At 43.3% G+C, this 26,278-nt stretch overlaps 1 protein-coding gene across 4 annotated transcripts in view; it reads left to right on the top strand.

The window, feature by feature from the left end:
- Positions 1-26,278, top strand: part of LOC128704054 (probable glutamate receptor) — a 40,037-nt gene that overhangs the window by 7,957 nt on the left and 5,802 nt on the right. For 2 of the 4 annotated variants that reach the window (XM_070091821.1, XM_053799035.2), the window contains exons 2-10: positions 10,499-10,711; positions 10,906-11,139; positions 19,056-19,264; positions 20,025-20,150; positions 20,493-20,658; positions 21,848-22,089; positions 22,554-22,738; positions 24,472-24,705; positions 25,568-25,743. In XM_070091821.1, coding sequence (XP_069947922.1) covers positions 10,509-10,711; positions 10,906-11,139; positions 19,056-19,264; positions 20,025-20,150; positions 20,493-20,658; positions 21,848-22,089; positions 22,554-22,738; positions 24,472-24,705; positions 25,568-25,743 — 1,775 coding nt within the window. In that variant the 5' untranslated portion in view covers positions 10,499-10,508. Of the gene's footprint in view, positions 1-6,963; positions 7,159-10,498; positions 10,712-10,905; positions 11,140-19,055; positions 19,265-20,024; positions 20,151-20,492; positions 20,659-21,847; positions 22,090-22,553; positions 22,739-24,471; positions 24,706-25,567; positions 25,744-26,278 lie in introns of all 4 variants that reach the window. The other 2 variants (XM_070091820.1, XM_070091822.1) reach the window with 2 other exon arrangements.

Genomic DNA, 26,278 nt, shown 5'->3' with positions numbered 1-26,278 from the left:
TCACTGTACTCATCATGTGCCCTCACAATCACTGTACTCATCATGTGTCTTCACAATCACTGTACTCATGTGTCTTCACAATCACTGTACTCATCATGTGTCTTCACAATCACTGTACTCATGTGTCTTCACAATCACTGTACTCATCATGTGCCCTCACAATCACTGTACTTATCATGTGTCTTCACAATCTCTGTACTCATCATGAGTCCTCACAATCACTGTGCTCATCATGTGTCCTCACAATCACTGTACTCATCATGTGTCTTCACAATCACTGTACTCATCATGTGCCCTCACAATCACTGTACTCATCATGTGTCTTCACAATCACTGTACTCATCATGTGTCTTCACAATCACTGTACTCATCATGAGTCCTCACAATCACTGTACTCATGTGTCCTCACAATCACTGTACTCATGTATCCTCACAATCACTGTGCTCATCATGTGTCCTCACAATCACTGTACTCATCATGTGTCTTCACAATCACTTTACTCATCATGTGTCTTCACAATCACTGTACTCATCATGTGCCCTCACAATCACTGTACTCATCATGTGTCTTCACAATCACTGTACTCATGTCTTCACAATCACTGTACTCATCATGAGTCCTCACAATCACTGTACTCATCATGTGTCTTCACAATCACTGTACTCATCATGAGTCCTCACAATCACTGTACTCATCATGTGTCTTCACAATCACTGTACTCATCATGAGTCCTCACAATCACTGTGCTCATCATGTGTCCTCACAATCACTGTACTCATGTGCCCTCACAATCACTGTACTCATCATGTGTCTTCACAATCACTGTACTCATGTGTCTTCACAATCACTGTACTCATCATGTGTCTTCACAATCACTGTACTCATCATGTGTCTTCACAATCACTGTACTCATCATGTGCCCTCACAATCACTGTACTTATCATGTGTCTTCACAATCTCTGTACTCATCATGAGTCCTCACAATCACTGTGCTCATCATGTGTCCTCACAATCACTGTACTCATCATGTCTTCACAATCACTGTACTCATCATGTGCCCTCACAATCACTGTACTCATCATGTGTCTTCACAATCACTGTACTCATCATGTGTCTTCACAATCACTGTACTCATCATGAGTCCTCACAATCACTGTACTCATCATGTGTCTTCACAATCACTGTACTCATGTGTCCTCACAATCACTGTACTCATGTATCCTCACAATCACTGTGCTCATCATGTGTCCTCACAATCACTGTACTCATCATGTGTCTTCACAATCACTTTACTCATCATGTAAAGACTTGGCAGACGATGCACCATCCCCCCAATGAAAAGCAGGGGTGTCACTAGCACGTTAAGAGACCATACAATAAGTGTCAGGGGCCCGAGACTGTTCAACTGCCTCCCAGCACACATAAGGGGGATTACCAACAGACCCCTGGCAGTCTTCAAGCTGGCACTGGACAAGCACCTAAAGACAGTTCCTGATCAGCCGGGCTGTGGCTCGTACGTTGGTTTGCGTGCAGCCAGCAGCAACAGCCTGGTTGATCAGGCGCTGATCCACCAGGAGGCCTGGTCACAGACCGGGCCGCGGGGGCGTTGACCCCCGAAACTCTCTCCAGGTAAACTCCAGGTAATGTGTCTTCACAATCACTGTACTCATCATGTGCCCTCACAATCACTGTACTCATCATGTGTCTTCACAATCACTGTACTCATGTCTTCACAATCACTGTACTCATCATGAGTCCTCACAATCACTGTACTCATCATGTGTCTTCACAATCACTGTACTCATCATGAGTCCTCACAATCACTGTACTCATCATGTGCCCTCACAATCACTGTACTCACCATGTGTCTTCACAATCACTGTACTCATCATGTGTCTTCACAATCACTGTACTCATCATTTGTCTTCACAATCACTGTACTCATCATGTGTCTTCACAATCACTGTACTCATCATGTGTCTTCACAATCACTGTACTCCTCATGTGCCCTCACAATCACTGTACTTATCATGTGTCTTCACAATCTCTGTACTCATGAGTCCTCACAATCACTGTGCTCATCATGTGTCCTCACAATCACTGTACTCATGTGTCTTCACAATCACTGTACTCATCATGTGCCCTCACAATCACTGTACTCATCATGTGTCTTCACAATCACTGTACTCATCATGTGTCTTCACAATCACTGTACTCATCATGAGTCCTCACAATCACTGTACTCATCATGTTTCTTCACAATCACTGTACTCATCATGTGTCCTCACAATCACTGTACTCATGTGTCTTCACAATCACTGTGCTCATCATGTGTCCTCACAATCACTGTACTCATGTGTCTTCACAATCACTGTACTCATCATGTGCCCTCACAATCACTGTACTCATCATGAGTCCTCACAATCACTGTACTCATGTGTCCTCACAATCACTGTGCTCATCATGTGCCCTCACAATCACTGTACTTATCATGTGTCTTCACAATCTCTGTACTCATCATGAGTCGTCACAATCACTGTACTCATGTGTCCTCACAATCACTGTGCTCATCATGTGTCCTCACAATCACTGTACTCATCATGTGTCTTCACAATCACTGTACTCATCATGTGCCCTCACAATCACTGTACTCATCATGAGTCCTCACAATCACTGTACTCATGTGTCCTCACAATCACTGTGCTCATCATGTGTCCTCACAATCACTGTACTCATCATGTGTCTTCACAATCACTGTACTCATGTGTCTTCACAATCACTGTACTCATCATGTGTCCTCATAATCACTGTACTCATCATGTGTCTTCACAATCACTGTACTCATCATGTGCCCTCACAATCACTGTACTCATGTGTCCTCACAATCACTGTGCTCATCATGTGTCCTCACAATCACTGTACTCATGTGTCCTCACAATCACTGTGCTCATCATGTGTCTTCACAATCACTGTACTCATCATGTGTCCTCACGTCACCTAATTGTACTCACCTAATTGTGGTTGCAGGGGTCGAGACTCAGCTCCTGGCCCCGCCTCTTCACTGATCGCTACTGGATCCTCTCTCTGCTTCCTGAGCTTTGTCATACCTCTTCTTAAAACTATGTATGGTTCCTGCCTCCACTACTTCACTTGCTAGGCTATTCCACTTGCTGACAACTCTATGACTGAAGAAATACTTCCTAACGTCCCTGTGACTCGTCTGAGTCTTCAGCTTCCAGTTGTGACCCCTTGTCCCTGTGTCCCCTCTCTGGAACATCCTATCTCTGTCCACCTTGTCTATTCCCCGCAGTATCTTGTATGTCGTTATCATGTCTCCCCTGACCCTTCTGTCCTCCAGTGTCGTCAGTCCGATTTCCCTTAACCTTTCCTCGTACGACATTCCCTTGAGCTCTGGGACTAGCCTTGTTGCAAACCTTTGTACTTTCTCTAACTTCTTGACGTGCTTGACCAGGTGTGGGTTCCAGACTGGTGCTGCATACTCCAGTATGGGTCTAACATACACAGTGTACAGTGTCTTGAACGATTCCTTATTAAGGTATCGGAACGCTATTCTCAGGTTTGCCAGGCGCCCGTATGCTGCAGCGGTTATTTGGTTGATGTGTGCCTCCGGTGATGTGCTCGGTGTTATGGTCACCCCAAGGTCTTTCTCCCTGAGTGAGGTCTGTAGTCTTTGTCCACCTAGCCTATATTCTGTCTGCGGTCTTCTTTGCCCCTCCCCAATCTTCATGACTTTGCATTTGGCTGGATTGAATTCGAGGAGCCAGTTACTGGACCACATGTCCAGCCTCTCCAGGTCTCTTTGCAGTCCTGCCTCATCCTCGTCCGATTTAATTCTTCTCATCAACTTCACGTCATCTGCGAACAGGGACACTTCAGAGTCTATTCCTTCCATCATGTCGTTCACATATATCAAAAATAGCACTGGTCCTAGAACTGACCCCTGTGGGACCCCGCTCGTAACAGGCGCCCACTGTGATACCTCTTCACGTACCATGACTCGTTGCTGCCTCCCTGTCAGGTATTCCCTTATCCATTGCAGTGCCCTTCCTTTTACGTGTGCCTGATCCTCCAGCTTCTGCACTAATCTCTTGTGGGGAACTGTGTCAAAGGCCTTCCTGCAGTCTAGGAAAACGCAATCTACCCAACCCTCTCTCTCGTGTCTTACTTCTGTTACCTTGTCATAAAACTCCAGGAGGTTTGTGATACAAGATTTGCCTTCCATGAACCCATGCTGGTTTTCATTTATAATCTTGTTCCTTTCCAGGTGTTCGACCACTCTCCTCCTGATAATCTTCTCCATGACTTTGCACACAATACATGTCAGAGACACAGGTCTGTAGTTTAGTGCCTCGTTTCTGTTTCCTTTCTTAAATATGGGGACTACATTAGCTGTCTTCCATTTCTCAGGTAGTTGCCCAGTTTCAAGGGATGTGTTGAAGATTGTGGTTAGAGGCACACACAGCATCTCTGCTCCTTCTCTAAGGACCCATGGGGAGATGTTGTCCGGTCCCATCGCCTTTGAGGTGTCAAGGTCACTTAAGAGCTTCTTCACCTCCTCCTCAGTTGTTCGTATGTCATCCAACACTTGTTGGTATATTCCCTCTTGATGTTCCCTTCTGTGCTGTCTTCCCACAGCCCTTCCTGTCTCTACTGTAAAAACTTCCTTAAATCTCCTGTTCAGCTCCTCACATACCTCCTGATCATTTCTTGTGAGTTCTCCACCTTCTGTCCTTAATCTGATCACCTGGTCTTTGACTGTTGTCTTCCTCCTGATGTGGCTATACAACAGTTTCGGGTCAGTCTTGATTCTCGATGCTATGTCATTTTCATACTGTCGCTGGGCCTCCCTCCTTACCTGTGCGTACTCGTTCCTGGCTCTGCGACTGATCTCCCTATTTTCGTGTGTTCTCTGCCTTCTGTACTTTTTCCATTCTCTATTGCACTTTGTTTTTGCCTCCTTACACCGTCGGGTAAACCAGGGGCTTGTTCTGGTCTTCCCGTTGTTACTGTTGCCCTTGGGAATGAACCTTTCCACTGCCTCCTTGCATTTTGTTGCTACATATTCCATCATTTCATTTACTGGCTTTCCTGCCAGTTCTCTGTCCCACTGGACCTCCCGCAGGAAGTTCTTCAACCCTATGTAGTCCCCTCTTTTATAGTCAGGCTTTTCCCATTCTACTCCTGTTATTCTCTCCACTTGCAGCTCTACTATGTATTCAAAGCACAGAACCACGTGGTCGCTAGCTCCTAGGGGACTCTCATACTTGATGTCCTCAATGTCTGAGCTGCCCAGGGTGAACACAAGATCCAATCTTGCTGGTTCATCCTCCCCTCTCACTCTGGTAGTGTCCTTAACATGTTGGTGCATGAGGTTTTCCAGCACCACGTCCAACATCCTGGCTCTCCATGTTTTGGGACCCCCATATGGCTCCAGGTTTTCCCAGTCAATCTCCCTGTGGTTGAAATCCCCCATAACCAGCAACTTTGCTCTGCTGGAGTGAGCTCTTCTTGCCACCTCAGCAAGTGTGTCCACCATTGCTCTGTTGCTCTCTTCATATTCCTCTCTTGGCCTCCTGCAGTTCTGTGGTGGATTATACATCACTGCAATGACCACTTTGTGTTCCCCAGACTGAAGTGTACCTGCTATGTAGTCTCTTTCTCCTGTCTCATCTATTCCTTCCATTTTCTCGAATTTCCATCTGTTTTTTACGAGCAGAGCAACCCCACCTCCCCCCCTACCCCTTCTATCTTTCCTCATGATCTGGTATCCTGGTGGGAAGATTGCATCTGTTATTGTCTCCATGAGTTTTGTTTCTGTAACTGCTATGATGTCTGGGGACTTCTCATTGATTCTTTCTTGCCATTCCTCATGTTTATTCGTTAATCCATCTGCATTTGTGTACCAAACCTTCAACTTCTGTTCTAATACTGTAACTGTGGTGCGGGGGGTGGAAACAGAGGGATCGGTGTGTGATGGTTGGTTTGGAATGTTCAGTTGCCTTGGGGGTGTCACAATCACTGTACTCATGTGTCCTCACAATCACTGTAATCATGTGTCCTCACAATCACTGTACTCATCATGTGTCCTCACAATCACTGTACTCATCATGTGTCCTCACAATCACTGTACTCATCATGTGTCCTCACAATCACTGTACTCATCATGTGTCCTCACAATCACTGTACTCATCATGTGTCCTCACAATCACTGTCATCATGTGCCTTCACAATCACTGTACTCATGTGCCCTCACAATCACTGTACTCATCATGTGTCCTCACAATCACTACTCATCATGTGTCCTCACAATCACTGTACTCATCATGTGTCCTCACAATCACTGTACTCATGTGTCCTCACAATCACTGTACTCATCATGTGTCCTCACAATCACTGTACTCATCATGTGCCCTCACAGTCACTGTACTCATCATGTGTCCTCACAATCACTGTACTCATCATGCGCCCTCACAGTCACTGTACTTATCATGTGTCCTCACAGTCACTGTACTCATCATGTGTCCTCACAATCACTGTACTCATGTGTCCTCACAATCATTGTACTCATCATGTGTCCTCACAATCACTGTACTCATGTGTCCTCACAATCACTATACTCATCGTGTGTCCTCACAATCACTGTACTCATCATGCGCCCTCACAGTCACTGTACTTATCATGTGTCCTCACAGTCACTGTACTCATCATGTGTCCTCACAATCACTGTACTCATCATGTGTCCTCACAATCACTGTACTCATCATGTGTCCTCACAATCACTGTACTCATCATGTGTCCTCACAATCACTGTACTCATCATGTGTCCTCACAATCACTGTACTCATGAGTCCTCACAATCACTGTGAAGGTCTCTGCTATTGTCTATAAAATATTCGTTGGTTTTTCTTAATGAAGATTGTTATTGTTGTTACTATTTATAGGAACACGAAATGGTACTGAATTTATGACCATTTACCACAAGGACATCTGGCGTTTACCTGGAGAGGGTTTCGGGGGTCAACGCCCCCGCGGCCCGGTCTGAGACCAGGCCTCATGGTGGATCAGGGTCTGATCAACCAGGCTGTTACTGCTGGCCGCACGCAAGCTGACATATGAACTACAGCCCAGTTGGTCAGGTACTGACTTTAGGTGCCTGGCCAGTCAGGGGTCTATTGGTAATCCCCCTTATGTATGCTGGGAGGCAATTGAACAGTCTTGGGCCCCGGACACTTATTGTGTTGTGGTATACCCATATTTGAGAAGTTGAACTTTATCTTCAAATTAAAATTCAAAGTTTATTCTCTATAAAGATTACAATGTTGAATTTACAGAATTTGGTTGTTGTGTGGTTTACATGTAGTTAAATAATGATTACAGAGTGTACCACTAAAACGTCTAGCATGGCTAGGCATTTCGGGCAGACTTAGTTTAATTCTTTATTTTAAAATATTACAAATTATGAGGTAAGTTGGTATTATGGCTAAGTGACTAAATACTAGTTTGTGAGTTTAGCAATGTGAATGCTTTTGTTTTGGCACAGTACATAGTTTCAGTATTGGAGTACCATAGGATTCATTATTTTAAGACTGAGATTAATATTTCTGTTTATGATCAAATGGGTGAGTGAGTGTAAGTGTGAACCACCAGGTGGTATTCGTGTAGTTAGCTGACGGGGTGTATCAGGGAGATAAGATGTTTTCTAATGGTAGTTTTGAAGGTGATGATTGTGTCTGCAGTTCTAGAGTTCTCAGGTAGGGTGTTCCAGATTTTAGGGCCTTTGACATACATTGAATTTTTGTAAAGGTTTAGTCGGACATGGGGAATGTCGTAGAGATGTTTGTGTCTGGTGTTTTGCCTGTGGGTTCTGTCACAACTATCAAGAAAGCGTTTTAGGTCAAGGTTGATATTGGAGTTTAAGGTCCTGTAGATGTATATTGCACAGTAGTAAGTGTGGATGTACTGAACAGGGAGTAAGTTTAGATCTATGAAGGGTGGGGGGGTGTGTTGCCAGGGATGGGATTTAGTGATTATTCTTACTGCAGCTTTTTGTTGGGTTATTGGCTTTAGGTGTGTTGCTGCAGTTGATCCCCAAGCACAAATAGCATAGGTGAGGTATGGATAAATAAGTGAGTGGTATAGTGTGAGAAGGGCATCTTGCGGCACGTAGTATCGTATCTTGGAGAGGATCCCAACTGTTTTGGATACTTTTTTGGTTATGTGTTGGATATGGGTGCTGAAATTCAGGTTGTTGTCAAGGTATAGGCCTAGGAATTTGCCCTCATTATGTCTGGTAATTAGAGTGAAGTCGGTGAACTTCATATTGTTTTGAGTGGCAAATTCGAAGATTTGGTTAATGTCCGCTTGGAGTCTCGCGGTGTCTTCGATGGAGGTCACTGCCATGGTGACCCGGGTGTCATCTGCAAAGGAAGACACGGAGCTATGGCTTACATATCTGTCTATGTCAGAAATAAGGATAAGGAATAGAATGGGAACGTGTTTACCTGGAGAGAGTTCCGGGGGTCAACGCCCCCGCGACCCGGTCTGTGACCAGACCTCATGGTGGATCAGGTCCTAATCAACCTGGCTGTTACTGGTGGCTGCACGCAATCCAACGTACGAACCACAGCCCTCCTGGTCAGGTACCGACTTTAGGTGCTTGTCCAGTGCCTTCTTGAAGACAGCCAGGGGTCTATTGATAATCCCCTTTATGTATGCTGGGAGGCAGTTAAACAGTCTTGGGCCTCTGACACTTATTGTGTTGTCTCTTAACGTGCTAGTGATACCCCTGCTTTTCATTGGGGGATGTTGCATCGTCTGCCAAGTCTTTTGCTTTCGCAGGGAGTGATTTCGTGTGCAAGTTTGGTACTAGTCCCTCTAGGATTTTCCAGGTGTATATAATCATGTATCTCTCCTGCCTGCGTTCCAGGGAGTACAGGTTCAGGAACTTCAAGCGCTCCCAGTAACTGAGGTGTTTTATCTCCGTTATGCGCGCCGTGAAGGTTCTCTGTACATTTTCTAGGTCAGCAATTTCACCTGCCTTGAGAGGTGCTGTTAGTGTGCAGCAATATTCCAGCCTAGATAGAACAAGCGACCTGAAGAGTGTCATCATGGGCTTGACATCCCTAGTTTTGAAGGTTCTCATTATCCATTGTGTCATTTTTCTAGCAGATGCGATTGATACAATGTTATGGTCCTTGAAGGTGAGATCCTCCGACATGATCACTCCCAGGTCTTTGACGTTAGTTTTTCGCTTTATTGTGTGGTTGGAATTTGTTTTATACTCTGAAGTTTTAATTTCCTCATGTTTACCATATCTGACTAATTGAATTTTCTCATCGTTGAACTTCATATTGTTTTCTGCAGCCCATTGAAAGACTTCGTTGATGTCCGCCTGGAGCCTTGCAGTGTCTGCAATGGAAGACACTGTCAAGCAGATTCGGGTGTCATCTGCAAAGGAAGACACGGTGCTGTGGCTTACATCCTTGTCTGTCAGATATGAGGATGAGGAACAAGATGGGAGAGAGTACTGTGCCTTGTGGAACAGAGCTTTTCACCGTAGCTGCCTCGGACTTTACTCTGTTGACTACTACTCTTTGTTTTCTGTTTGTGAGGAAATTATAGATCAATCTACCAACTTTCCCTGTAATTCCTTTAGCACGCATTTTTTGCGCTATTACGCCATGGTCACACTTGTCGAAGGCTTTTGCAAAGTCTGTGTATATTATATCTGCATTCTTTTTGTCTTCTAGTGCATCTAGGACCTTGTCGTAGAGTATTGTGCCTTGTGGAACAGAGCTTTTTACCCTGGCTATCTGGGACTTTACTCTGTTTACTATTACTCTTTGTGTTCTATTTGTCAGGAAGTTGTAGATCCATCTACCATAACATCTAACATAAGTCGAGATCATTTACCACGAGGACATAGATCAACATTATTTACCACGAATATATAGATCAACATTTACCACGAGGACAAAGATCAACATTTACCACGAGGGCATATATCAACTTCATTTACCACGAGGATACAGATCAACATTTACCACGAGGACGCAAGTTAACATCACTAAAAAAAAAAAGACTAATAGAGCAGGTGTCTTTTATAAACTTTTGGGAATAGTATAGAAAGTAAAAATAATTTAATAGTGAATCTTTTTGACTCTACTTATTAACATCCTTCACTGAATAAGCCTTGGGACTTGGAAAAGTCTCTTGTTCTAAAGAAATCAAGCTACCCTCCCTAAAAAATGAGAAGTAATCAAACCTGATTACTTCTCATTTTTTAGGTACTGTATTATGACCTCAGTTGTGTTATTATTATTATTCCATTACTACTAGGAATAGTATTTAAAATATTCTTTAGTTTTCCCTCTCTTGCTATTTGGTAGCTCTCTGGGAATACTGCATGTGTTGTTGTTGTTATTATTATTATGTCTCAGTAATAGCTATGATGTCTGGATGCACCTTTTACTTCAGAAGTGGCACAATGAAGTTGTGGAGAGTGCAGATCATCATCGTGTGCGTCATTTTTGTGGTCATCTCTCAAGAGACCCACGCTGAGGATAATGACCTGGAGGACCAGGTAACTCGCATGGTGAGGCAGGTACTGGAGCAGCTGCACGTAGCTACCTGCCACCTGGTCCTGGTCGATGCCACTAACAATAGCACACAATTACCACAAATTATCAGGTAACAAATTCAGTGCTGTTAGAGATTCCTCTGATTCGTTAATAACCTCGTGATGAATGTGAAGGTAACAGAGACAAGCTGAGTTACTGCACTGTCAGTCTTACATAACATATGAAGGTGGTGATTTTGGTGGCGGTGTGATGGTGATTGTGATGGTTGAAGAGGTTACCTGGTGATGCAGTATTGTGTTGCAGGCATGTATCATTTGTGATGGGCATGGTGGTAGTGGAGGTGAGGCAGACGTTACCTGAGGACCAGTCAGAGAGGATTCAATTTCTGCAGAGATTATGGGGGGATCCAATACTTCCCTGTCGCGCCTTCCTTATCCTTCTTGACAGCGACTCTACAAGTGTTGTCACGACCAGTATCAACAATGTAAATACAACTAACGACAGCAATTTCACAAGCAGCAGTAATCGTGTAGTAAGGTACAATATTTCGGATCACTTGAAATTCGGCCCTTTTCCTTTCCCATCCAAATTCATCAGGAAAAGTTACTTAAATATACAGATGTAAAGGCATAATGCCGACAGGTTTGGGTATAAAGAAAATATTCGAAACATGTTTTTATTGAGAAAAACGATTCGCTGAGCAACCTTATCTAACTTTGCTAAAATTTCCATAGAATAAAACCAGATTAATTTTCCAAACCTATCTGAGAATTTGTATAACTGGGAGGTGATTAATCTACAAGTAACCCAACAATTCTTGTGTTTTGCGTATGTGAGTTTGTTATTAAGCATATCAAACCACGAGAATGTTACTCCAGGTACCAGGTTGATTGGAAGTAGACACAACTAGGATAAGGAAAAGGTCACAACCAGTAAATTGGGAAGTAAACCACTTTTCAGTCTGTCCTAGACCATCATCTAGTAAATCTTTGGGGTAGAAGGTGAAATCGAGTCTTCATAATCCTTTACCAGGGATGGCGCCAGAATTTCTTTATCGGAGGGCTTAGAGGTGGTCATCTGGTTGGAAGGGGAAGTAGGAGACTTGTTTTGAAACAGTATTATTACTATTTTTATTTCAGGGGCTTTTGCTCCTTCCCTTTAGCATTCCAAGGCCTCGTTGGCGACCCACGTCTAAAAGATTCTAGAGCCTAATCAGAGCTCAAGAAATTGTCGAAACTGCATCTTACCCTTAAGGGAACTTGGGGATCAACTGCAGCAACACACCTAAAGCCAATAATAACCCAACAAAAATCTGCAGTAAGAATAATCCTGCAATCCAACCAAGCAACACCTTCCCCCACTCTTCATAGATTTAAACTTACTGTTTAGAACATTCACACTTACTACTGTGCAACCTACATTTACAGAACCTTAAATTCCAATATTAGCCCTGACCTAAAACACTTTCTTGATAGTTGTGACACGACCTTCAGGCATAACACCAGACACAAACATTTCTATGACATTTCCCGTGTCCGGCTAAACCTATACAAGCATTCAGTTTACATAAAAGGGCCTAAAATCTGGAACACCCTACCTGAAAACTCTAGAACTGCAGACACATTCATCACTTTCAAAACTACCGTTAGAAAACAACTTATCTCCCTTACGCACCCCACCGTCAGCTACATGAAAACCGCCTATTCTCTTGTATCATACACACATAAAAAACAACCTAGACCTCTCCTCGGTATCTGTGATTCCCCACAATTCGCACTTACACTCACTCACTTGACTATAAACATAGAAATGCGTAATACGACTATTACGTAAATGAATCTTAACTAATCATAAGTTTGCCTGTGATACTCCAGTATAGAAACTATGTATTGTACCAAAACAAAACTGTTCACATTGCTAAATTTACGAACTGTAATGCAGTTACTTAACCTTAATACCAATATGCTCCATAATCTGTACCAATATAGAGTTTTGAATTAATCTTAGTCTGCCCAAAATGCCTAGTTATGCTAGGTGTGATAGTGGCTTTCTCTTTAATTACTATTTTATAATATATAAACCACACAAGCGTGCCTCGTTGTGCTCCGGGTTTTTCGTGTTTTCACGGTCGCTCTTACGTGCTAGAACTTTAATTTGTGTCATCAATCCTATACGATACATCCCTCTAGCGCCTGGAACAAATCTTGGGCGGAAAACATTATATACTGAGTCAAAAAAGGAGAATTAGTGTGCACTAGCAGAGTTTACTGCCAGAGGGGAATCATAGGCCTGTCCCGTGTGGAAAAAAATAATAATTGAACTTTTCATGTCAGAGGAAAGAAAGTCTCCCTGATAACATTGAGTATACATAGTGTATAGTGTATACTACAGGGGCTCCCTAGTATATTGATGATAAAGGCTAAAGTGTCATTTGAAAACAGGTGAATTTGTAAATGAAGTGATAAGCCTATAGAGGCAGGTGCCAGAAGTCGCCAGAACTTACCACAGGTCAGCTGTTTTTAATAATCTTCCTGGCTTGCCAGTGTACTCGCATATAACTAGTGATACCAGTGATTAGCAGAATACAGTGTTGTAGTAGCAACTAACCAGTATTATAATGGTACTTAGTGGAGTGGAGTGACTTTCATTAGTTTCTTTTTCTTGAAATACGAGACGTTACTGTGAATTTCATATAACCTGTAGTTACCAGCAGTCGCAATATACACAACGAGAAGCAATTATTACTACAGAAAAAGCGTCCTTCCTCCAAAATTTGCACCAGTCAACTATAGTGATAATATAGCATTTATTGTGGTGGAGACGGAAAAAAGAAAAAAAAAAAAAAATAAAAAAAAAAAAAAAAAAAAAAAAGAGAAAAGCCAGATACAGCGATTGATAAACAAGGAGGTGACCGTTCGTCATTGTAGGAGCTGCCAGATATCACCGGCTCTTCAACACGCAAGTTATACTTTTGTATCAGTCAAATCACATATTACTCGGGTAGATAATTTCCAGTAGATCCTTCATGTGTTAGCTCAAATCACCGACCAGTATGTTTTAAATAAGTGACCCACTGATCAGAGCAGATCGTCTGGCCCGAACCCTTGCCTGGTCCGAACCCTTGACTGGTCCGAACCCGGGACTGGTTTCAAACAGTTTCGTTGGACAATAAAGCAGACTGTAAACGGATGGGGTTGTAGGCGCCCTATAAACACAAACATTAAAAATCAGGAACGTGACGGTAAGCTGTCCAATATACAAAAAGAGTTAGAAACAGAAATACAAATAGCTAGAGCTTCATTTAAGGTTATTAATAGAATTTTCAAGAGGTTGCTAGTAGAATTTGCAGTAAATCAACCATTCAAATCATTATGAAGCCCTGTGTAGTCTGTGGTCAGTCAAACAAACGGGCTTCCACATGGATAAATTGTCATTTTTGTGGAAATTGGTGTCACGCCCCTTGTGCAGATATCCCAGAACTAGCTACAAGCAGTATTAAAACAGAGAAGTGTTTTTGGGTATGCTCAAATGAGGAAAATCTGTGGACTAAAATCACAAGGGTATTAAAAGAGGACAACATCAAAGCTGCTTTCATAGAAAACCTGGAAGCTTTCTACAACAGATGGGAACATAAAATGTCTGGGCTGAATGGTACTGCCCTTGATACTGGCCATGTAGTCATAAACTGTAAGGCTGGAGGTGATGTCCTGGTAGTCAGTAAATGTGGGGCTGATAGTGCTGTCCTGGGAGACAGTAATGGTGAAGCTGGAGGTGCTGTCCTGGGAGACAGTAATGGTGAAGCTGGAGGTGCTGTCCTGGGAGACAGTAATGGTGAAGCTGGAGGTGCTGTCCTGGGAGACAGAAATGGTGAAGCTGGAGATACTGTCCTGGGAGACAGAAATGGTGAAGCTGGAGGTGCTGTCCTGGGAGACAGAAATGGTGAAGCTGGAGATACTGTCCTGGGAGACAGTAATGGTGAAGCTGGAGGTGCTGTCCTGGGAGACAGAAATGGTGAAGCTGGAGATACTGTCCTGGGAGACAGAAATGGTGAAGCTGGAGATATTGTCCAGGTAGTCGGGAATTATACGCAGGAAGGAATACATATAAATGATCTCATAGGGGACAGGAGCCATAGTAGGGAAACAAGTGTAGTCAAAGATAAGATAAAACCAATATTGCAAACTAGAAATACCGCAGGAAATAGCAAACAAGAGGACTCCAATAGCAATAGTGAGGATAAATTACCAAAAACAACTGGTGGGAGCTCCATTGTTGGTGCTAGGGAGGATAGAAGTAAGACAGGGAAACATGCACCAACAGGGAATACAGTCACAGAAACCCAAGGCAAGCGGAAACCAAGCCTGTGCACATACTATGCACTTGGTATCTGCTGGCATGGGAAATCTGGAAAAACAGATGGGACATGCAACTATGACCACCCTAGAAAATGCCATGCCCATATGAAAACAGGAAAATGCAAACTCCCTTCCTGTAAGCTTTTTCACCCTGAAATGTGTACCTCTTCAGTACAGGAAAGACTGTGCTATAACTTAAATTGCCAGGCATACCATCTAAAGGGGACAAAAAGATACAAAACATCCAGGCCATGGGAAAACCTGGGTAGCCACAGCCACTCAAGAGGGAGAGGTTTTTTAGTGCCAGGAAGGAAAAAAAACTGGCAGGAAATGGCAGAAATCGTACACCAAATCCAGTCATTCCTGGAGTGGAACCACAGTCGATGGCCTCCACTCCAAACCAACAGATACAGATACTAATGCCGGAAAAAAAATCCCCCCCCAGTACCAACAATACCACCAGTCCGATAACATTCTTCTTTGCAAATATACAGGGTCTAAAGCCAGCTACAAACAACAAAATACCTTTCATCCGTGGACTGCTTGCAGAGGCAAAGGCAATGTTCGCGGCTTTCACTGAGACCCACATAAAGGATCACTTGGACAACGAAGTATGGATCCCAGGTTACAACCTATACAGATGTGACAGAGTGAACAGGCAAAAGGGGGGGGTTGGCCTGTACATTGCAGAGTCACTTGTTTGCACAGAACTGCTTAATGCCTCAAATGACGTAGTGGAAGTTTTAGCAGTAAAGGTCGAGAACCAAAACCTAGTCATTGTGGTAGTCTACAAGCCTCCGGATGCAACATCCCAGCAATTCCAGGAACAGCTGTTAAAAATTGACCACTGTCTGGAAAATCTTCCAGCTCCTGCACCCAACATCTTGCTCCTGGGGGATTTCAACTTAAGGCACCTAAAATGGAGGAATATAGCAAATAATATTGTTGCAGTAATAACACCAGGAGGCAGCTCTGATGAAAACTCACACTCACACGAGCTTTTAAATCTCTGCACAAAATTCAATTTAAACCAGCAAATAATAGAGCCTACAAGACTGGAGAATACACTAGACCTCATCTTCACTAACAATGATGATCTGATAAGAAATGTCACCATATCAAAAACAATATACTCAGATCACAACATAATTGAGGTTCAGACATGTATGCATGGAGCCCCAGACCGACAAAATGAGACTAGTCACGAGGGAGCATTCACCAAATTCAACTTCAATAACAAAAACATAAAGTGGGACCAAGTAAACCAAGTCCTAACCGATATAAGCTGGGAAGATATACTAAGCAACACAGACCCAAACTTATGCCTAGAACAGATTAACTCGGTGGCACTCGATGTATGCACAAGGCTTATTCCTCTAAGAAAAAGGAGGAGTAGATGTAAAATAGAAAGAGACAGGCGCTCCCTTTACAGGCGACGGAAAAGAATAACAGAGCGGCTAAAAGAGGTCAATATATCTGAAATGCGCAGGGAGACACTGGTCAGAGAAATAGCAAGCATCGAACTTAAGCTAAAAGAATCCTTTAGGAGTCAGGAATCGCGGGAAGAACTAAAAGCCATAAATGAAATCGAAAGAAACCCAAAGTATTTCTTCTCCTATGCCAAATCAAAATCGAGAACAACGTCCAGTATTGGGCCCCTACTTAAACAAGATGGGTCCTACACAGATGACAGCAAGGAAATGAGTGAGCTACTCAAGTCCCAATATGACTCAGTTTTTAGCAAGCCGCTAACCAGACTGAGAGTCGAAGACCAAAATGAATTTTTTATGAGAGAGCCACAAAATTTGACTAACACAAGCCTATCCGATGTTATCCTGACGCCAAATGACTTCGAACAGGCGATAAATGACATGCCCATGCACTCTGCCCCAGGGCCAGACTCATGGAACTCTGTGTTCATCAAGAACTGCAAGAAGCCCCTATCACGAGCCTTTTCCATCCTATGGAGAGGGAGCATGGACACGGGGGTCGTCCCTCAGTTACTAAAAACAACAGACATAGCCCCACTCCACAAAGGGGGCAGTAAAGCAACAGCAAAGAACTACAGACCAATAGCACTAACATCCCATATCATAAAAATCTTTGAAAGGGTCCTAAGAAGCAAGATCACCACCCATCTAGAAACCCATCAGTTACACAACCCAGGGCAACATGGGTTTAGAACAGGTCGCTCCTGTCTGTCTCAACTACTGGATCACTACGACAAGGTCCTAAATGCACTAGAAGACAAAAAGAATGCAGATGTAATATATACAGACTTTGCAAAAGCCTTCGACAAGTGTGACCATGGCGTAATAGCGCACAAAATGCGCGCTAAAGGAATAACAGGAAAAGTCGGTCGATGGATCTATAATTTCCTCACTAACAGAACACAGAGAGTAGTCGTCAACAGAGTAAAGTCCGAGGCAGCTACGGTGAAAAGCTCTGTCCCACAAGGCACAGTACTAGCTCCCATCTTGTTCCTCATCCTCATATCCGACATAGACAAGGATGTCAGCCACAGCACCGTGTCTTCCTTTGCAGATGACACCCGAATCTGCATGACAGTGTCTTCCATTGCAGACACTGAAAGGCTCCAGGCGGACATCAACCAAATCTTTCAGTGGGCTGCAGAAAACAATATGAAGTTCAACGATGAGAAATTTCAATTACTCAGATATGGTAAACATGAGGAAATTAAATCTTCATCAGAGTACAAAACAAATTCTGGCCACAAAATAGAGCGAAACACCAACGTCAAAGACCTAGGAGTGATTATGTCGGAGGATCTCACCTTCAAGGACCATAACATTGTATCAATCGCATCTGCTAGAAAAATGACAGGATGGATAATGAGAACCTTCAAAACTAGGGAGGCCAAGCCCATGATGACACTCTTCAGGTCACTTGTTCTATCTAGGCTGGAATATTGCTGCACTCTAACAGCACCTTTCAAGGCAGGTGAAATTGCCGACCTAGAAAATGTACAGAGAACTTTCACGGCGCGCATAACGGAGATAAAACACCTCAATTACTGGGAGCGCTTGAGGTTTCTAAACCTGTATTCCCTGGAACGCAGGAGGGAGAGATACATGATTATATACACCTGGAAAATCCTAGAGGGACTAGTACCAAACTTGCACACGAAAATCACTCACTACGAAAGCAAAAGACTTGGCAGACGATGCACCATCCCCCCAATGAAAAGCAGGGGTGTCACTAGCACGTTAAGAGACCATACAATAAGTGTCAGGGGCCCGAGACTGTTCAACTGCCTCCCAGCACACATAAGGGGGATTACCAACAGACCCCTGGCAGTCTTCAAGCTGGCACTGGACAAGCAACTAAAGTCAGTTCCTGATCAGCCGGGCTGTGGCTCGTACGTTGGTTTGCGTGCAGCCAGCAGCAACAGCCTGGTTGATCAGGCGCTGATCCACCAGGAGGCCTGGTCACAGACCGGGCCGCGGGGGCGTTGACCCCCGAAACTCTCTCCAGGTAAACTCCAGGTAAATAATATGTAAACCCCGCATTGTAATCTCTATAGACAGTAAACTTGATTTAATTTGCTCATTATTCTCGAGTAACCAAGGGAAGTGAGGAGATGAGATGTGAAGCGGTGTAGTTCCAGTCTTGGAAGAGGTTGGTTTCCAATCGCTCTTAAACTGGACCAATGACTGTATGAACTTACTTTCAAAAATTCATTAAAAATATGAAAGTTATGACAGAACAATATAAGTAAAAAAGGTCTTAAAAAGAGCCAATCTATAACATACTAGAAGCACATCCAAACTCCTCCAGTATTTTTTCTACGATAAAATATGAACCTTCATTGGGGCAATGCTTCGCTTGAAGACTTAACATTTTTTATCATCTATATACACCTGAAAATATTTTAAACAGACTTCAAAAAGGTTTAGGGAAAAAAACATAGACCTGTAAAATTTTGGTCTGTATACAAAACGTTGGCTCAGAAAGGTTTCCATTCTTCCGGAGTTTTTTTTTTTTTTATTACTCGTATCCTGATGTTCCAGACTGACTAAAATATCGTCTGTAATTTACCATTTGTAATATGTGGGTGAGTTGTGAAATCCCTCACAGGTTCCTGGAGACGTGTGAGTTATGGCGTGAACCTGATACCAGGGTGCTGGTGGTGGGAAGGAGAGAGAACGTCGAGGAAGTCCTTCTCCACGATACTTTCCGCAACACCCTGCACGCTCTCTACCTCGCCCTCGAATACCTCACCCTCCAGCGAGTGTTCCATCCACCAACCTCCTCCAACCGCCTCAGCAAGTATGCCGCCAGTACAGGTGAGACCCAGAATAAAACTTATAACGCACCCTTAGTGGGAAAATCCCTATTAACTCATTAACTTGCAGAAGAAATTGAAACTGTATTTCGGTTTCTCTTGCCGCGTTTGTTTCATCTCTTATTTATACTTGGTTATAAGGTGAGACGGAGACAAAGAAACGGTAATAAAAACTAGTAAATGTTGGTAATGTGATGAACACAAATTAGGTAGTATCGTTAGTGTGATGACTAGTAGTGAATGTGAATGTTGGAAGTGAGACATACACTAGTGAGATGGCTTATGAAATGGGAAGGGAACTGTAAATTTCGACCTCTAACTGCCCTTTTCCGGTCAAGATGATGTCAGTTAGAGGTCGAAATACAGTCCCCTCTTCATTACGTGTTTATGTTTTTTTTATTATTATTATTCGCCGGTACTCTCACGGCCCGGGTCTTTTCCGAGAGTGGTGACCCGGCCTTGGCTCCCTATCTAGAGTGCCTCGAGATCTAAGTCTCCCAAGGGATGATGTACAAGTACCCCGTCATCTTTAAGACCAAGTGTCCCCCGGGTTAGCCACAGTCCCCGCCCTCACGGGGCTCGCAGGGAGAAGCTAGGCCTCTGGTCTGCCATCCGCCCCGCCCCAAAGGGGCTCGTGAGGATGGCAGTCTTGTGAGCTGCAGGTGGTAGCAAGCTCAGGCTCTTTTTGATTTATGTTTGCAAGTGACTTATCCCTTATAATACCAATTAATGTAGTGGTATTTATCTGGGGGTGTGTACAGGTGAGGGAGAGGACGTGTGGGTATACGAACGTTGTCTGTACTGCAACCACGGAGATGCTGGAGTTCATCTTCTTCGTGTCTCAAATCTCACCTCAGGTCTCCAGGAAGGAGAGACTTTGTTTCGAGGTTTGTGGTTTGTGTTGTCTCATGACACCACCTGTGTCTTGTGGCCTGAGCTGCTTCACCGTCTGTGTCTTATGCTATCTTAGTGTGCTGCTTCACCGCTTGTTTTTCAGTCTCATTGTGTTGCCTCATCACCTGTCTTTCATTTCAGTGTGTTGCTTCACCACCTGTTCATAGGTAGGAAAGGCCAAGAATATTTATATAAAATTTCCGTCATTATCCTCAAACATATATTTCACCTCCACAGAGTTTGGCGACCTATCAGCCTGATTCCAATGGTACTAAACTCATTTTCGCACCCTACTAACTTTCCACACAGACTCTTATGCCAAGTACCATGTGCAGATCAGCTAGCGGACATGGACGGCCACAAACTACGATTGATGGTGAAGTCTTACTTCCCCTTCACTGAGTTCTTGCGATCTGACGACCCCTCAAACAACGCCGTCACCCTGGTCGACTGCCTCGATGTGCACCTCCTCACAACAGCGGCTGCTAAACACAACTTCACGTACGTATTTCTGTTAACAGGTAGAACATTTGATGATGAATTAAACACTTGTGAAATATTTGAGCATCTTTATTGTGAAAACGTCTGGCCAACCAGTGGCTCCCTCAGTCCAATACCGAGAAAAATGGCTGAAGATCAGGAGTTTGAGGCAATCAGTCCCTAAGCCTGGTATCGATGTGATCAATCCATCAGTTCTAAGTTATGTCCTAGAATTTGTATTGATACAGCCACTGGATGGCGAAACGTCTACAATAAAGATACCCAGATGTTGCACATGTGTCTTAATTTTTATTAACTAAGCTGCCTTGCAACAGTTTTCTGTAGCTGTAATTTCTAAACACTAACTTGAAATCTAACAAATAACTGTAGCACGGGAAGTTCAGAATTAGTAGCTTCATCAAACAGTAATAATGTATGTAAATGAATGGTTCAGAGAACCGACAAGTTGATAAATTAGACACATGTGCAACACTTTGGTATCTTTATTGAGGAAACATTTCGCTACACAGTGGCTTCATCAGTCCATACAAAGGAGAGCGTAGAACAGGAGTAGTTTGAGGTAATCAGTCCCTCAGCCTTGAGTCGATGTGGTCAGTCCATCAATCTTGAAAAAGAATACAGCATATGTGCGAAGAAGTAGCTTATATACCTTAAGCAGGAGAGGTGCAGCAGTCGTAGGTGGTATCACATTTGTCCAGTGTGGAAGTAGGTCATGCCCAAGGGTTAGGCCACTATGTGGCGAAACGTTTCCTCGATAAAGATACCCAAGTGTTGCACATGTGTCTAATTTATCAACTTGTCGGTTCTCTGAACCATTCATCTACATTCCTGTCTGACACAGCAACATCTTGGGATCTTAATCCATGGAATTCTTCACTTGCCTAACCCTTGGGCATGACCTACTTCCACACTGGACAAATGTGACACCACCTACGACTGTTGCACCTCTCCTGCCTAAGGTACATAAGCTACTTATTCGCACATGTGCTGCATTCTTTTCAAGATTGATGGACTGACCACATCGACTCAAGGCTGCGGGACTGATTACCTCAAACTCCTGTTCTTCAACGCTCTCCTTTGTATGGACTGATGAAGCCACTGTGTGGCGAAACTTTTCCTCGATAAAGATACCCAAGTGTTGCACATGTGTCTAATTTATCAAGATTTATCTTAAATTTTGCGCTTACAGGTACGTAATCCACGCAAGTCCTGACGGACAGTGGGGTGTACCTGCTGAAGGTGGTAACTGGACGGGGGTAGTGGGGCAGCTGCACCAGAAGAAGGCAGATCAGTCGCTCATGTTGATGCCCACCTTCGGCAGGAGTAGTGTGGTGCAGTTTTCCAGACTCTACACTGGTGACGCTATCCTCATCGTCTCCCTCAAACCTCAGCTACTACCCCGCTACCTCTCCATCATCAAACCTTTCCCAGGTCAGCCTATCCAAATTTACTGTCGCTTTTGACATAGCGTCACTTTCTTGAGGCTTCCAGTTTTTCCAAACATATTTCTTGATTTTAAGTTAAGTCAGAAGTTGGTTAGGCTAGATTAGGTTGGATTAAATTATATGTATTTGCTTAAAACCACTTTGACCTGTGGACGCACTTTATATTACACACACACATCCATAAACAATGCGTGTGTGTATTTAAGCAGAAATAAGTAATTTAAAATAAAATGGCCGCCTTATTACGTCTAATAAGGTGGCCGAGAAAAACAACTTTTAAATTTTAACCAAAAAAATGATACGGGTGTAGATTTAAACGTTTCATGATGTTCTAGTTAGATTCAGTCCAAGGAGAGGAAGGATAACTCCAGGTTCTTGGATCAAGAGCCCTACACCAGTATCATGGAACCTCTTCCCCTCCAACTTTTGACAGGTCATTGTCTCTTTAAGAGGTGTTGTGGGCGGTGGTGTTGGCCAGCATGGTGGCCTGGGGCCTGGCGCTGTGGATCATGCAGAAGACCTGGGCATGGCTGATGGACAGACGAGGCATCAATTTAAGCTTCGCTTACTTCATCAATTGGGCCATCCTTATGGAGAACCCACAAGAAAAGATTCCACGCAACCTCATGTTTCGGGTTAGGCTTCATTTATTTTTGCAATACTTGGTGGTACAAATGATGGCATCTTATTTCTCAATAGCGTAAAAATACTTAACAAAACTACTATTAACAAAGACTTAGAAGAAGACTTTCTTTATATTAATTTGCTTTTATCTGCAACACTGTCATGCAAGATCAAGCATATATCTATGGTAAATTCAACAAAATTAGCAGACTAGGATAACACTTGTGCCAGGCCTCTGCTTGGCTGCAAGTAGTGTACCTCGAGCAGTTTCCACCACCAGCTGATGTAGACATAACCAAATGTGAACTTTGAATGATGGACAGTTGTCACACCTTGCTTCATTTTGTGCTGGAATGTGATAAAATTAATGAATTCGGAGATAACTCTCAAATGTTTAAAAAATGTCAGTGTTATTCACAGTAGCATATTACCAACCATTCTGGTAAAATACCTTGACTTTGCCTATTGTAAAAATAGTATAACCACTTAAGAGGTTAGATTCAGCCATGCCTTGCTAATTATAATAACATAAATAATTAAAAAAACATATAAGCTACACTAATATTTTTGTGATTGAACTCGTGTATGCATAAATAACTCACTACGGCGGTTAAAATATATAAACATGTAAATAGTTCCTTACCACTACAACTTTTTTAATTATCAAAATTTTGCGGCCCAATCCCTTAACCCGTTATGTGCCCCTGTATTTTTTTTTCGACTTACGCCCACAGGATAAGTATGGGATGCATAATAAATATGCATCCCATATTTTAAGGGCCTTTTCCCAAAGATGTAACCCACAACAGTATAAGAAATACATGTGCAAAGCTAGGAAATTTTTATTTCGATGTTTTTTTGCTCCCTAGGCGCTTTTTCAATCCATTATTTCCCTCACTAGGCGCTTTGTCAGTCCACTGGGTTCATAAAAGTCCTGGTAAGCAAAACGTATCCAAATAAAATGTCTCCATTGCATATGTGACTCATATATTTGTTAGTATAATATAACTAATCCCTTAGCTCGATCGCTAGCATACTCAGCTCACGCATTAAGGTCCTGGGATTGAATCCCCGGTACGGCTGGAAAACATTAGGACGTTTCCACAAGACACCTGCTGTTCCTGTCCATCCATCAGCAAAATTGGTACCTGGGTGTTAGTCGACTGGTGTGGGTCGCATCTTGGGACAAGATTGACTTAATTTGCCCGAAATGCTCTGCATAACAAACGTCTTTCTATATAGTAGTATGTTATTGATATCAGCTAGGCCTGTATACCTTGTAAATGTACTTGTAGAAATAAAGATATTATGATTAGCGTGATACGACCCAAAACAGCTGATTAACACTCTGGTTACCTGTATGCTGCTAAGAAGAGCAGTATTTATATGGTGACTTGCTGTTGCGCTTTGTCTTATGGCCTCTTCAGCCGGAGAAGTGTTACTAATTCTTTGTCTTTGTTAATAATAATATTGTTAAACACAAGTTGCAGAATAAGCTTTTTTGTGATAACGTTTCGCCTGAATGCCTTCCACATCCCCCCCCAGGCGCTGTATAATCCTCCGGGTTTAGCGCTTCCCCCTGATTTTAATAATAATTCGCTTGTTCTGCAACTTGTAGGTAATAAACCCGTTCAGTCAGTAACTAACTTTGCTATCAAATAATGTCTACTTTATTCTTTCTCTTATTATTGATGTAAATAAGAAAATATCATATATGTGTAAGGTTGTGCTGATGTTGTTACAGGTGTTGTTGGGTTGGTGGCTCGTAGTGTGTTTAGTAATATCAACGGCCTACCGGTCCTCGCTGGCTGCACACCTCACCGTGCAAGAATACTCCCTCCCCATTAAAACCTTCGAGGACCTGGTGACCCGCCGTCACTGGAAGTGGGGTACATTTGGTGACATGCTCCAGAGCGCCTTCCTCGAGTTCTTCACTGACAATGGTCCTCTTCTTCGCTTGGTTTACAACAAGACGGAGGTGAGTTTGCTTTTACCTGCCACGTCATTAACCCTGACTCAACATTACTAAATCGGTGACGTTTTATTCACAGTACCCATCAAAGAAAGGGAGGTGTGCCCTGATGTCAGTAAAGGGCTTTTGATCCTAGGAATTGTGGTTTCCATCCCGTACCCTGCATCAAACTTGATTACCTTCCATTTCCCTTGCACCTTACCCTGCGTGCGGCCAACAGTAGCAGTCTGGTTGATCAGGCCCTGATCCACCATGAGGCCTGGTCACAGACCGGGCCGTGGGGTCGTTGACCCCCAAAACCCTCTCAAGGTATCTCCAGATTAATCCCTACGGATTTAGCACTTTGCCATAAATTTAATGCAAACTTCTTGAAGGGTCATTTTTGTTCAGGGGACATGAATTTCATAATAGTAATAAAACGTTATTTATTACACATTAGATGTACTCTAAGGACAATGAAGAAAGTGTTCCATTACTCCTTTGACTACCGCCCACAGGATGAGTTTGGGGTGCAAGATAAAGATATTAAACTTTATCGGGCCACCCTACCTTGGTGGGAAACCCGATGTGTTAACAAAAAAAAAACAATAAAGATGACTGACGCCCATTTTCTAATTATTATATTCATTTTAAACGGCTTCGTCTGTTACTAAGGGAATCTAAGGCAATCGAGTTCGATTTATGTTAGTTGGATCAGCTTCATTTCTTCAGATCAAGAGCTCTTTATCAGCGTCAAGTCACCCCCATGATGGGTCCTTTCTCGTAATGTTTACTAATTTTTCGGCTAAGGATGTTAGTACTTTACTCATGAATATACAGTTATTTAAGTTATTTCTGTAACCGGTCAAGAAGCCTGTTGACGTTGCAGAGGCTGCAGAGTGACGAAGGACTTCAGCGAGTGTTGAAGGGAAAATATTCCTTCATCGCATGGAAGAACATGGTGAAGCCGGTGATCGCCATGAAACATACTGATCGCTACGGCCAGAACCCCTTCTACCTGGGCACAGAGTACACCTACCTGCTGGGATACAGCTGGGGCTTCAGGTTGAGTTAGGATGCCTGTTTGTAATTACCTTTTTGTAACTACACGAGCAGAGCTGTGCTCCATGGGTCTATACACGGAAAGATGTGTGTGTGTGTGTGTGTGTGTGTGTGTGTGTGTGTGTGTGTGTGTGTGTGTGTGTGTGTGTGTGTGTGTGTGTGTGTGTGCGTGCGTGTGCGTGCGTGTGCGTGCGTGTGCGTGCGTGTGCGTGCGTGTGCGTGCGTGTGCGTGCGTGTGTGCGTGTGTGCGTGTGTGCGTGTGCGCGTGTGTGCGTGTGTAGGATTGGGTCATGACCTCTCAGTGGTTACATTCTCACTACTACTACTACTACTACTACTACTACTACCCTGCACCTCTCCTTCCGACAGTATTTAAGTCTCCGCACTGTCGCTTGATCTTCAGATAGTTCCTGACTATGGAACTGAACTTCTCCAGGCCGAGGGACTGACAACCTCAAATTCTACAACTTTAAGGGTGATGGACTGATTACATCGTCTTCACATCTCTACTGTTCCTGCCTACTTTCTGTATTCGACT

The sequence above is a fragment of the Cherax quadricarinatus genome, chromosome 37 (assembly GCF_038502225.1).
Source record: "Cherax quadricarinatus isolate ZL_2023a chromosome 37, ASM3850222v1, whole genome shotgun sequence".
NCBI lineage: Eukaryota > Metazoa > Arthropoda > Malacostraca > Decapoda > Parastacidae > Cherax > Cherax quadricarinatus.
Note: the sequence above shows the minus strand (reverse complement) of the source record. Positions and strands in the feature narration are given on the sequence as shown.